The 12,508-nt window shown below is 34.1% G+C and overlaps 1 protein-coding gene across 1 annotated transcript; it reads right to left on the bottom strand.

The window, feature by feature from the left end:
* Positions 1-4,324: 4,324 nt before the first annotated feature.
* Positions 4,325-10,976, bottom strand: LOC116107290 (starch synthase 1, chloroplastic/amyloplastic-like). Its single transcript, XM_031393578.1, has 15 exons — positions 10,452-10,976; positions 8,883-9,262; positions 8,674-8,751; positions 8,451-8,575; positions 8,015-8,096; positions 7,691-7,864; positions 7,306-7,387; positions 6,866-6,957; positions 6,724-6,786; positions 6,552-6,641; positions 6,231-6,355; positions 6,030-6,138; positions 5,892-5,947; positions 5,191-5,230; positions 4,325-4,910 (listed from the first exon to the last, which is right to left on the bottom strand). The coding sequence occupies exons 1-15, from the start codon at positions 10,840-10,842 to the stop codon at positions 4,752-4,754; spliced, it is 2,046 nt and encodes a 681-aa protein (XP_031249438.1). The 5' UTR covers positions 10,843-10,976; the 3' UTR covers positions 4,325-4,751.
* Positions 10,977-12,508: the final 1,532 nt, after the last annotated feature.

Here is a 12,508-nt window from a genome sequence, read left to right as displayed (position 1 = left end):
TCCAAAAGAGATTCCAAACTTTCAGAGGTGTTTCTTAGGCTTTGCAGCACAAAAGAATGGGCTTATAAAGGGTTGTGGGCATTTTATAGGTGTGGATGGGTGCCATCTTAAAGGGCCTTATGGTGGAGTACTATTGTCAGTAGTTTCTATGGAGGCTAACAGTGGCATTTTCCCTATAGCAATTACCATTTGTGAGATAGTAAACAAGGAATCAAGATAGAAAACAAGGAATCATGGAGATACTTTATGACCTTGTTGAAGGAGTTTATAGGGGACATTGACCTTATCACTATCATGAGTTATATGCAAAAGGGTTTGGTGAATGCTATACAGACATGTTGGCCAAATGCTAGTGTTAGACATTGTGCTAGGCATGTTTACGCTAACTTTAGGAAAAAATTCCTTGAGGTTGAGGAACTTGTTTTGGGCTGTTAGTAGGGTTGTCAATGTCATTGATTTTCAACAGGCCATGGAAAAGGTAAAAGCTGTAGATAGAGAAGCTCATAGGTGGATGATTGAAAATGATGTGAGTTCCTAGTCAAGGCATGCATTCAACCTTGATTCCAAATCTGATCATGTTACAAATAACATGTGTGAAGTCTTCAATAGCTGGTTAGGAGAGAATAGAAAATTACCCATACTAAGCTTGTCAAAGCATTATAGGAGGATGGTTATGGTACAGATGCAAGCTAGGGCAAAGGTTAAGAATGATTAGGTCACAACTATTCTCCCTACTGTACATAAGAAAATCAATGGTCTAATTGAGCCTGCTAGGAATGTTGAAGCTATCTGGCCTGGGAGTGATGAGTTTGAAGTGGTGGATAACAACCGCCTTCTTAGTAAATGTTACATCTTAAAACTTTAATCTCAAACTTGTGAATTTGGAATGTGGCAACTTTCTAGAGTCCCTTGTGTGAATGCAGTCCGTTGTTTGCTTTTTAGGAACATTAGAAATATGGAGGATTTTGTGGACTCTTCATTGAGGATCACTTTATACATAAACACATAAGCTGATCACATTCACCCCATACCTGACCCACTTAGTTGGCCTAAATTGCTTGGGGGTAGGCAGAGGTTAGGAGACCCAAAAAGGCTAAAAAAAAGGATGCTGATGAAGAATCAAGGATGACCAAGGGTGCAACACTTAGGTGTGGGATCTATCGAACTTTGGGACATACCAAGAGGAGTTGCCCACAAAATCATTCAAACAACAAGAATCAAAGGGTATTTTAAAACTTTTATTTAACAAGATTAGTATCATTTTTGTAACCGAATTTGCTTGCATTAACATTTGTTTTCTTTGCTTTGTTTAGAGAGGAGAAGCTTCATCAGCCCCAACAAGTCAGACATGTCAACACTGAAGCAATTGTCAAGGGTAGCAGGTTAGTGTAACATCAGTCCTTCAAATTTTAACATTGTTACATTTCTTCAAACTGTCGAGGGCAGCCCCTTAAATTGATTTTATGATTTTTTTTCAGGTACTTAAGGAGTGTGTAGTTGAAGCATGCTGTTGTTTTTTTGTGTAATAAAACTGTAGAAGCATGATGTTGTTTTTTTTTTTATATGTGGAGTTGAAGCATGCTGTTGTATTTTGGTGAAAGTTGCTACTGTAGTATTTTGGTGAAATTTGGGGAAGCTATACATAGGACTTTGTTTGTTAGTCTTGGTGTGCAAATATGGTGTGATACTATTGTACAGATAGCAACTGATTTAGGTTGTCTATTGTGAATGTTGTCACCGATTTAGGACTGTTGCAGTGGGTTTTTTTTTTTATGTAATATGCAGCTTTTATTTTTTGTTTTTGGGATGTTGATCATCACATTTCAAGGCTAAATTATGTATTTTTCATATATATGTTCAATGCAAAAGTGTTTAACTCAGTATGTATGCTTGTAGTATGATCTCTAATATTAGTTTTGTGTAGGATGTGTTTGTGTTCAAACTTGAAACTTTTCAGGATGTATGCCAATTTTTAATAAATTTTATTTTGCCATTATACAGCTAAACCCTCAATATTCAAACAATTGTTGCTGAACTTTCAAATGGTTTAGGGGTGTTAGGGTAATTTCACTATATTTGGAAAATAAACTAAAGATACGGGCATTTTTGGGTTTTTGCACTTCTATTTAGTTTTTTATTTGTTAAATAATCTAAAGTCAAAGGTTCAAGCGTATCTAAGTCAGTGCCACTCGTTGTCACTGTGTTAGACCCATCAGTTATTAACAATGTTATATTAAGGGTGGCAAAACGGGATAAATTGAACCAGGGGTATCAACTTAGGATTTCTCCAAACTTCATGTAGGATTATGTCGTTTGCTCTTTGTTATTTATAATTGTTATAAGCAATGGTGGATTCAGAAAATTCTGTTAGGGTGAGCCAAAATAAGAACTAATTACACATTAATATTTTTGTACATTAATATTTCAGTTATGGTAGGCCAAAATCCAAAAATTGTATATATTAATATTTTTTTCAAAAAATTTGAGGGTGGGCCATAGAGTAGCATCAGCCCTTGGTTATAAGTGTTCATGCTTATGAAATTAAGCAGGTTTTATAATATGCTAAAAGTGGTCCATATTATATTTAGATATGGACTATTACTCTTATAGAATATTTACATTTTTTGGAGATAGTATTGTATAATTTTGACTATATATATATATATATATATATATATATGTGTATTATTCATTTTTAATAACATATGCATAAGACAATAAATATATTATAGACTTTTTACCAAAAAGTTTTACTTAAGTAGGTTAAATTGTCTGTGTCTCATAATATAAAAGTAAATATACTCTAAATATTAAGGATGAAAGTGTGAAAAACCCTAGATGTAGTACAAATATAATGTATTAGTAATGATGCAAAGGTTTTTTGTATGTTTATGGATGATTCGATAGGAATTTTTATCATCAATTTGTTCGGAGGGATATTCTTGTAATTTTCTTGATAATGAAATAGAATCCCAATAAATTATTCTTATTTTTGCTTGATGCATTATTGACTAGATTTTTATTTTACTTATACAAATTATTAAATCATATTGGTTGTTAGGATTATAGAAAAGAAAATAGATATATAATATAAACAAACTGAATTGACTCACAAATAATGTGGTATAAATAAATGGAAGTTCTAAGGAAGTAAGACGTTTAAAACATATTTAGTCCAACTTCCATGGATGATGCCTTCAATAATTCCATCCCTCATGGTCCAACACTAAAACCCAACTCCCCAATAATTGTAGTCGTTTTAGGTGCTTTCTTCTATGTACATGATATCAGTCAATTAGACATAGAATAATATATTTATATATGTTACTAGATATGTAGAAAATCATGCTTAAACATAATTAAATTCATTTTATTGAACTAATATAATATTTTATATATAAATCCAAGAGAATGTTGCTTATAGATAGGTGTGGAGGGGGGATTGTTGACCAGGTGGCGCCATTATCCTATCGGAGTAAAGGTTAGGGAATTGACTCCCCTCGTACCATAGAGCATAAGACAGAATATTTAAAGAAATAAGATTGTGTCTCTACTAATAATTAGTGTGCACTTAGTGATAAATCATCGACCCGTGATATGCGGTTACTAGAGCTGTCCATATTGTTGTCTATTTTGTGGGCTCCTTAAATAAAAAAAGGGTTGAGTTGGTTCCACTGAGTATGCTCCTAAACAACTAAAACAATGAGTCAAGGATAGGATAGTGCCGAGGTGAGTTACAAGGAATTAAAAAAAGTCATAACTCTCTCTTATAATTATGTTGATTTATTTTTATTTTTATTTTTACCCCATTCATGAATATCTTAAGTAACTCTTTATAAGTGAACTTGTGTTAAAAATAATAATAATAGTAATCGTTTGAGATATGCATTTCCTCCCCCTCAAGATTGCAAACCAAATATGAAACACTAACCCCTCATATCAAGCTAAGTATTCATTCTTCTTACCACTTCCAAACCACCCCATTTCCTTTGACAAAATAAAAAATACAATTTCTTGACCACTCACATAATCGTTGTGTGACGGTTGTATGTATATATCACGCATGCTGTCAACTTGAAGTATATTATGCTTGTGGACATAACACATTTTAATGAATTAGCTAATACATATAAACATAAAAGCCTCCCCCATATAATGCTCAAGAAGCCTATGGTTTTTTCTCCAATTAAGAATTCAAAGAGCTAAGTCTCACAATAGCAATCACACAAATTTCCAATTATACACCAACCAAAACTCTCCAAATATTAACAAAAAATCCCATAATTTTAGTCTGATTTCATTAAATAAGATGACATTTGACGCACAAGGAGCCAAATTCCATGTGCAGGAATCTTGCCAAATAGAACATGTACATGGAAATTTATATGTAAACTATATAGCATACCATTTGTCATAGCAGCAATATCTCATTGTTTTGCTTGTTTAAAAAGAAATACATAATTAATACAACAGGAATTTTTTCCCCTAAATCTATAGATCAAAAATCGATCCACCAGTCAATGATGTGCACTTGTCAAGAAATACACTGACTCGTCAAAAAAATAAAAATAAATACACCATACTCGTCGAAAGCATACCCACCGGGCATGTTTACAAGAATAACTGTTTCCTGAAAGTGATTCTTAAGCTGGAGATATGAGCCAGACCAGCAGCATCATGTATAGAACCTAAATCACGAGAAGTTTGGGATTGTGTTGTTCTCTTTTTACTGCTTTTGCCTCATTTATCTTTTAGCTAACATAAGGACGGTCGATGAAGGCCCATTCGAAAACCTGCTCGTATTGTGTCGCAGCATTTTCCCATGTATAATCTTTCTCCATACATCTCTTCATTAACCCTTCCCATGATGTCTTGTATTCTCTATAAGTTTTTGTTGCATTTCTTAGCGCCTATCAATGACTCATTGATGGTTAGATACAGAGCGATAAAACCCCAAAATATTCCAAAAATAATCATAAGTTTACTGCTATAGGTTTCATGTTTTGCATATTGTAGCTCAACTACCAAATCAATTTGTCAAAGGCTTAACGCTAAACTATTATAATAATCGCTATATTCCTCACTGATTGTAGACGTAATACAGCTATACTGGATTTCAATTTACTAAAGGGAAAAGATAACATAAAAATGTACAGCAAGAGGTAGTTCAAGTGTAATGAAATGACTTACGGCCAACATGCTATCTTTGATTAGCGGCGAAAAAGTCCACCTGTCAATGCATTTAACAACAACATTATTTTATAGAAATTATATTTTATAGGATATGAAACATTGCTCACACCACCTCGCACATAAAAAATACAATAAACAGTCCACCCCAACCCAACCAAATTGAAAAAAAAAATGGAGAGAGAGAGAGAGAGAGAGAAGTGTCCTAACAGTCAAAGTTGAGAATTTGATACTTATAGAAAGTATAGTTTTAATGAATAAAAAAATATAATGCAGGAGATAGAATCACCATGAATGTCACAAAAAACTAAACATATTTTTTTGTAATTGCAAGAATTTTCTAGGAGTCCATTTTGGTAATCTAATATCTAATTGCAAATAAAATTTCTTGCCTGTAAAAAATGTTAAGCCTTTGTCCGTTTGGTTTTGATCTATCAAACTAAATGAACACGCCTTGTTTTCTATTTTTAACACCCTTTAAGATCTATGCATGCTTTGTATCAGATACATTTCAAATTATTGACAGGAACAGATAAAGTCAATGAAGGTTTTCTTCATGGACAATAAAATTTCTCTCAACAAATCACTCTGTTTCTAGACTGCAGGCTGAGCATCAGAATTATGATATTTAACTTCAATTTTTTTTTGGAAAAATGTAAACAGAAAAAAGTGAAGCCAAGAGCTTAAGGATAACTACATACCCAGTGCCTGTACCACTGCCTCCTTCAGCATATGGATTAAAGTTTTCTACCGTATCCTATCACACAGAGAATTGCATTAAATACACCAGATAAACTGTTGAAAAAACGAATCTTTATTTCGTGGATGTTTGAACTCACTCTAAGTCCTCCAGTGGCATGAACTACTGGTATAGTTCCATATCTCATTGCATACAATTGATTTAGTCCACAGGGCTCAAATCTTGATGGCATCAACAGTATGTCACAGCTGTTCATTCAAGAACTTAAGTGAGTAACCGACAATTCCTTAAAGACTCGTAAACCATAAAGAAAAGTTTCATAGAAAAATGGAAACATTACCCTGCAGTGATCCTATGAGAAATTGGAACATTAAATCCAACCCAACCACGGAACTTATCTCTGTAAGTTACCTCAGCGACTCTCATCCAGCTCTCATACTGAGGATCCCCAGACCCAAGCATAACCTGAAACAACAATGTACATCCTGATAAAGGGGTGACACAGAAAGCATCTTCCGCATGCATACACATCACAAGCCCTCTCTATTGAGGATTGATTAGTGTAACTCTTTCAAGTCATGAATGACAAAATCAAAACTCATAATTTCAATTAGAGTCATTGAATACAACAAGTTAATGATTTTATGAAAAGCTGACTTACAAATTGAACATCTTCTTCCATAATCTCTGGGGTTGCTGCCTGAATCAGGTCAATGCCTTTTTGGTAGTCCAGTCTCCCAACGAATCCAATCTAACGAGTTGCACTAAAAGAACAATTAGACATGGAGATATTTGCTACCATGTCTAGGAAGAAAGAGAAAATTGCATCTTACCAGAGGACAATCAGGCCTAACAGGAAGACCTAATTCCTTCTGCAAAGCCATCTTGCATTCGACCTACACTTGATAGAAAAACACAGTTACAGAATGCTGCCGCAGAACAACTAAATCTAGAAATGAGATTTAACCAAGCCACCTTTCCAGAGAGAACATCAGCAGAATAAGGGACAGCAATGTGCTCATCTGTAGATGGGTTCCACTCAGCGACATCAATGCCATTTGTGATACCTAATCATCATAACATAAATTAGTTGAAAAAAAGAAATCCAAGCACAAATATCATACATATAGCCCATATGGTATGACCATACAATAAAGAAACATCCTGCATATGATGAACAACATGAGATTTTGTCAGTTATGACTTGTGTTCTATTCTTGTTTGCAACAATGTTATTCACGGGGGTGAGCTCCTAAATAGAGGTCATTATACGAAGTTGGTTCCATCAAAACGGAATCCTAGGAGGTACTAGTATATGGCAGTTTTTGTAATGTCTACCCCTGAGACATTAATTTTTCCACACTAGACAATAGCCATTAGAGGGAGTTTCCCAGTTTTAAGCTCAAAACACTTACCATCTAGAACACTCTTTCGACTGGTTAATAGCTCATGTAAGCCATATCCACCTTCAGGAGTTGTTATTTCCCATGAATAACCCTGCAATTAACAAAAGTAACATTGACATTAAACATAGTGTGATATTATGGAGTATATAACACTTCTGACTTGAATGGTGCAAACAATATTAACCATAATATAAATTGGCTGATTTGCCCAGATTGTGTTCATTCATATTCAGATTTACTCAAAAGTAAGCAAATCAAATCAAACATTGACATAAGAGCTAAACCTCAGAAGTCGTTAATCAATTGAAAAATACCAGGAAAAAAAAAAAGCACCCAGATATTTTATGAAATTAAACAACCCAAAAGTAGGAACAAGGTATGCATAGCTAATTACCTTGCTAACCGTTAGTATTCTATCAGATGTCACAACTGCACCCTTCAGAAGATTGACAGCTTCACCTGTGTCTAGAGCATGTGTCCTGGCCCATGTGGGAAATACCCATCCAAGTGCCCCATACCATTGCGAAGGCAATCCCAAATGCTTAAAAGTTGCAGCAGGTTCGACACCCTTGCATATGCAAATAGGTAATTAGTCAGACCGGTAACATAGACGTGTATTTCTAAATTTCATTAGAAATTATTTCTTACATTTGTGAGCCAAAAGTGTAAGAGTGAAATTATAGTAGATTAAAAAGAATGTGGAAAAAGTGATAAGAACCTGATGTGAAAGGTTATGTATTACAAGAATACTCCGAGCTTCTTTATAAACTCCATATGGACGATACTTGGATGCCAAAAGCCTGAAAACAAAAGCACAGAAAATCAAAACCCTAACAACTTGAAACATATTTGAAAAAATTTGCAATTGAACCCCCAAAAAAAAAAATGCAAGGGATGTATGACAAGATGTGTTTTTTGAATTATGAACCAAAAAATATATAAGAGTTGATTATAAAACCTTTTAGGTATTTTCACGATTACAAGGCAAAGGAAAACAAAGTTCATTTACCAAAAGAATGTTTTTCTGTTCTCACTAGAAGAGGAGTGGGGAAGGGATCCAATAAAGGAGAACTAAGTCTAAATAAATCAATTAGTAATCAACTAATGGTTCACTACATATATCAAATATATTGGCTAGAAGAAAAACTACTTACACTGGAACAAGGCTAGCATGCCAGTCATTGACAAGGAAAAGGCATTTCTCTCCATAAGTAAACCCTCCTAATGGAAGCACTAATGGAGCTTCGCATGCTGCATAGCTAAGCAAAGTGAACCTAAACTGTAAAAGCAGATGAGAAAACACCTTGTCATTATTGGAAGACAGAAATTCCGGTTACGTCAACAATCTTAAAACCCCAATTCAATTCCAAACCAGACCTGGTTATCTCCAAAAGCACCATTACTATCACCGTATGGATTTCCAGGTCTGTGATATGCAGGGTGGTCCACAAACACCTAAAATCGAAGAAAAGAGTTCATTCATTTATAAAAAACAGAAAAAGGAAAAAAAAAAATCCAATCCGGAAAAATATTAAAAAGAAATCATGAAGGCTCAACATAAAATGAGAGACAGGAGAAATTCTTACCCAGTCAACACCTTCTCTGTACTCGTGGAAAAAAGAAACCTCTTGTTCTCCACCAAAGCAATATACCTTGATACGACGACCTAAATCTGTAGCATTAGCAAACTTCTGGTCTGCAGTAGTGCCATTCTGATATCTAGGAGAGACAACCATTACACGATGTCCATGTGCAGCTAATGCTATAGGCAAAGAACCACAAACATCTCCTAATCCACCAGTTTTAGAATAAGGTGCTGCCTCAGAAGTGACAAAGACAATACTGTGGGTTACCCGAGTTTGAGCTTTTGATTCTCCTTCAGTGTCCTCAGTTTTCTCTACTTCATAACTAGATACATCTTCTTGAGTAGCTACATCTCCTTGAGACTCACTGACTTCATTGTCCCCTGTAGTTCAAGTTTATGATTCATAATCAGGTCTCACAAAATTCTTCAGTATCCACAACAATTAGTAATATATCACCAATTGATTTGAAAAACTCGCTACAAAGTTCATCGATTTATGATTAAAAAAACCATGAAATGCATCACTAGAAACAATTACAATAAACAGAAGGAAGACACTTCATTCAAGGACTGTCCAGCCTGTTTCAGTAAATCATCTTTTCAGAAGAATCAACTGACCAGAAAATTTGGGCATCTCATTGCAGAAAGATGAATTATACATTACTTCATAAACAAGTTCACCAAGATACCCAAAAATATGAATTAACAGGTGAAGAGATATAATAATTCAATCGGATGGATCATTTGCAACACAATTCAATCTCCATTTGTAATGATCAAGCACCATAAATCGAAAACCAATCTTTAAAAAAAAAAAAAAAATAATAATAATAATAATAATAATTCCTATAAATCGATATAAATTCAACAATTTTTTTATGGGATCACTACAATTATCTTGTGGGACTATATTATTATATAGTATATGCCATTCTCCGAGTCAAAGCATGTGACCACATGATTTGCCCCCGGCAATGAAATTGGATCATGAGTTTCACAGGTGACGTTGATCCCATTACCAAAATTTAAGATTCTGGTCTATGAGTTCAAACTTTCAATAAGGCAAAATTTATTTTCCTAAATATATTAAGTCAAATGAAAGGAATATTATGAAAAAAGTAAAGGTACCAGATAATATTGTATAAAAATAAAATAAAGAAATAAAGAAATAAAATAAGTGTAAAAGCAACCACAAATATAATAACAAAATAATTAGTAAAACCAAAACTAAAACCAGAATAAAAGCAGAGACAATTAAAAACATTGCTCTGCTTCTAGGCCTACACTCTTTTTGCTTTCTTTATTTTATTTTATTTTATTTTTTTTGGTCCATTTGATGTAAAATTTAGATGCAATTTTTGTTTTCACAATGAAGTACAGAAAACATCTTTTAATAAACGTGTTCAATAAAATATTTCCAAAACCATTTCTAGATACGATCTAAAATCCCAAAAACGGAAAAAAATGAATTCCCTTGTTTTCCAGAATTCGAAAACAGTTTTCTTTGTTTTCAGAAATTCCTGTAATAAGAAATACATGCCAAACTCAAAACGAAGTGATAAAAACATACCCAAATGAGGAAGCAATTGAAATCCAATAACAGAACCAGAGTCGTCTCTCTCAGCACCCAAAACGCGACCATTTTTTTGGTTGACGTTGCCGTTTTTGATGTTATTCTTGTTGATTTTATTGTTGATGTGTTTGTTGGTCTTCTTTTGATCATCTTCAACCGCAAAAGAACCGTCTTGCGAACTGCCGGAGCCACCCGTTGCTCCGCCACTACCGCCATCACTTACAAACGTCAAGCTCCTGATCACCAAGCAACCATTTTTATTCGGTTTCCTCCACAAAGAACCAAACCCGACTTGCGTTACAGGCCTAAAACTCGGAGCAAGTTTCGTCGTGCTCGAAAACGACGATGATCTGCATGAAATAAAACGACTGACTTGCAGAGACTCCATGGAAGAACCTGCAGAAAGTTACAGTTAAAAGAAAGAAAGAGAAAGAGGAAGTTTGAAACAAGACGAAAGGGATCGTTCGTTCTTATGACTTGAAGTTGAAAGTAGAAAGTTTGAAAACAAAATCTAATAAAGATATTTAAAGAAGGCACAGGACAGTTGTAAGTTGAAACAAAGATGAAGATGAGATCCCTCAAAAGCGCGAAAGCTCGAACTGGATCCTCTGTAAACAGTCCTACAGGTGTTATTGTGGATGACCAATTATATCTTGACACGTATTGTAAAACTGGTTGGTGTAATGGGGTGGCGGGTTCTTGTTGGGAGAAGAGTGATTTGACAAAAAGACGGAAAGCACTTGGCATTTTCAAGAAGGGTAAAAAACAAAAGGGGTCACGTGAAGAGTGTAAGATGATTGGAGAGATTGGTTTGAAGGCACCGTCTTGATTGCTAGGCCTTACAAAAAATGAGCGGTGTTGAAGGGAGGTCTAGCCTTTCGTTAAGGAATGGTGTTAACTATCAACTCGCACAGAAATGGAATAGTCCTTCAAATGGAAATAGGTTGGTTTTTCAATAAGTGACAAAATAATTGAACTTGTGGTGCATAATCAAGTTGTGTTTGATTGATGATAGGTCAGGTATGTTACAGGAAGTGGTACTGCGGTTGACCTATCAAGGGCCCTGGGTGGACCGAAGCCAGAAATTTTATTCTAGAGCCACCAAAAATAATGTTGATTAATGATACATCAGATATGTTTCAGTGTTCCATGGTTAGCGTTGGAGCCAGGATATTTATATTGGGGGTTTGGATATCACATTTATGGGGGTCAAAGTTAGAGTTTAAAAACTGAAGGGTGCCAAATTGAGTTTGTAAGGATGAGTAACACAAAATCAAATATATAATAATTGACAAGATTGAATTCGTAACAAATGTATTAGAACAAATTTTAATTTTAATTTGCCACATGAATTAAAATAGAAAGTTACATACATGGGGCAATTATTACTATTTTGATTGATTAATAATAATAAGTGTTCAATTAATAACAAGTGGTACACCTATCGAAGGGCCAGGGAGGGGTGGGGTGGAACCAGAAAAAACTATTCTGACTTCTGAGGCCAAAACATAATATGCAATGAATGAGGGAGCTACGAAAAATAGAAAGTTACATTCATGGGGCCATAATCAAAACTGAATTTTATAGGGATTAAGTTGATAATTTTCTAATTAGATTTTTAAAAAATTGTGGGTTGTGACTTCTAAAATATTTTGTACAATTATTCATAAATAAATAATATTAAATATACAAATTGTTTCATACAAACTAACAATAAATCCACATAAAGTTAAATTATTAAATGTTAATTAAATTAGATAAATGATATATTAATTAAAGAGCAGTGTCACATCAGTTTGTATATTTCTTTCGTACATCAGCGCACCACTATTTATAAATATATCAATTATCCATTAAACTTCATTTTTTCACTCTTAGTTTCTGTATTCGGTTAAATTTTACATTTAAGAACCGTCAGATGTAATTTCCTACATGTATGTATTCTTTCGGTCCTCTTATTAGTTAAGCATTGTATACGAGATCACATTAACGTAATTGATTTGAGTAGCACATCATTTAATAAGTTGGTTTTTGATAATTGACAAGACTGTACT

Source organism: Pistacia vera, unplaced genomic scaffold (assembly GCF_008641045.1).
Source record: "Pistacia vera cultivar Batoury unplaced genomic scaffold, PisVer_v2 Contig531, whole genome shotgun sequence".
Classification (NCBI taxonomy): domain Eukaryota; kingdom Viridiplantae; phylum Streptophyta; class Magnoliopsida; order Sapindales; family Anacardiaceae; genus Pistacia; species Pistacia vera.
Note: the sequence above shows the minus strand (reverse complement) of the source record. Positions and strands in the feature narration are given on the sequence as shown.

Excerpts from the sequence above, each read along its gene's own strand:
- LOC116107290 (XM_031393578.1), bottom strand. The coding sequence starts at position 10,842 with ATGGAGTCTCTGCAAGTCAGTCGTTTTATTTCATGCAGATCATCGTCG. Across the intron at positions 6,642-6,723 it reads TTAGGCCTGATTGTCCTCTG|ATTGGATTCGTTGGGAGACT; the intron begins GTAAGATGCAAT and ends GCAACTCGTTAG. Across the intron at positions 6,139-6,230 it reads TCTCATAGGATCACTGCAGG|CTGTGACATACTGTTGATGC; the intron begins GTAATGTTTCCA and ends TTGAATGAACAG.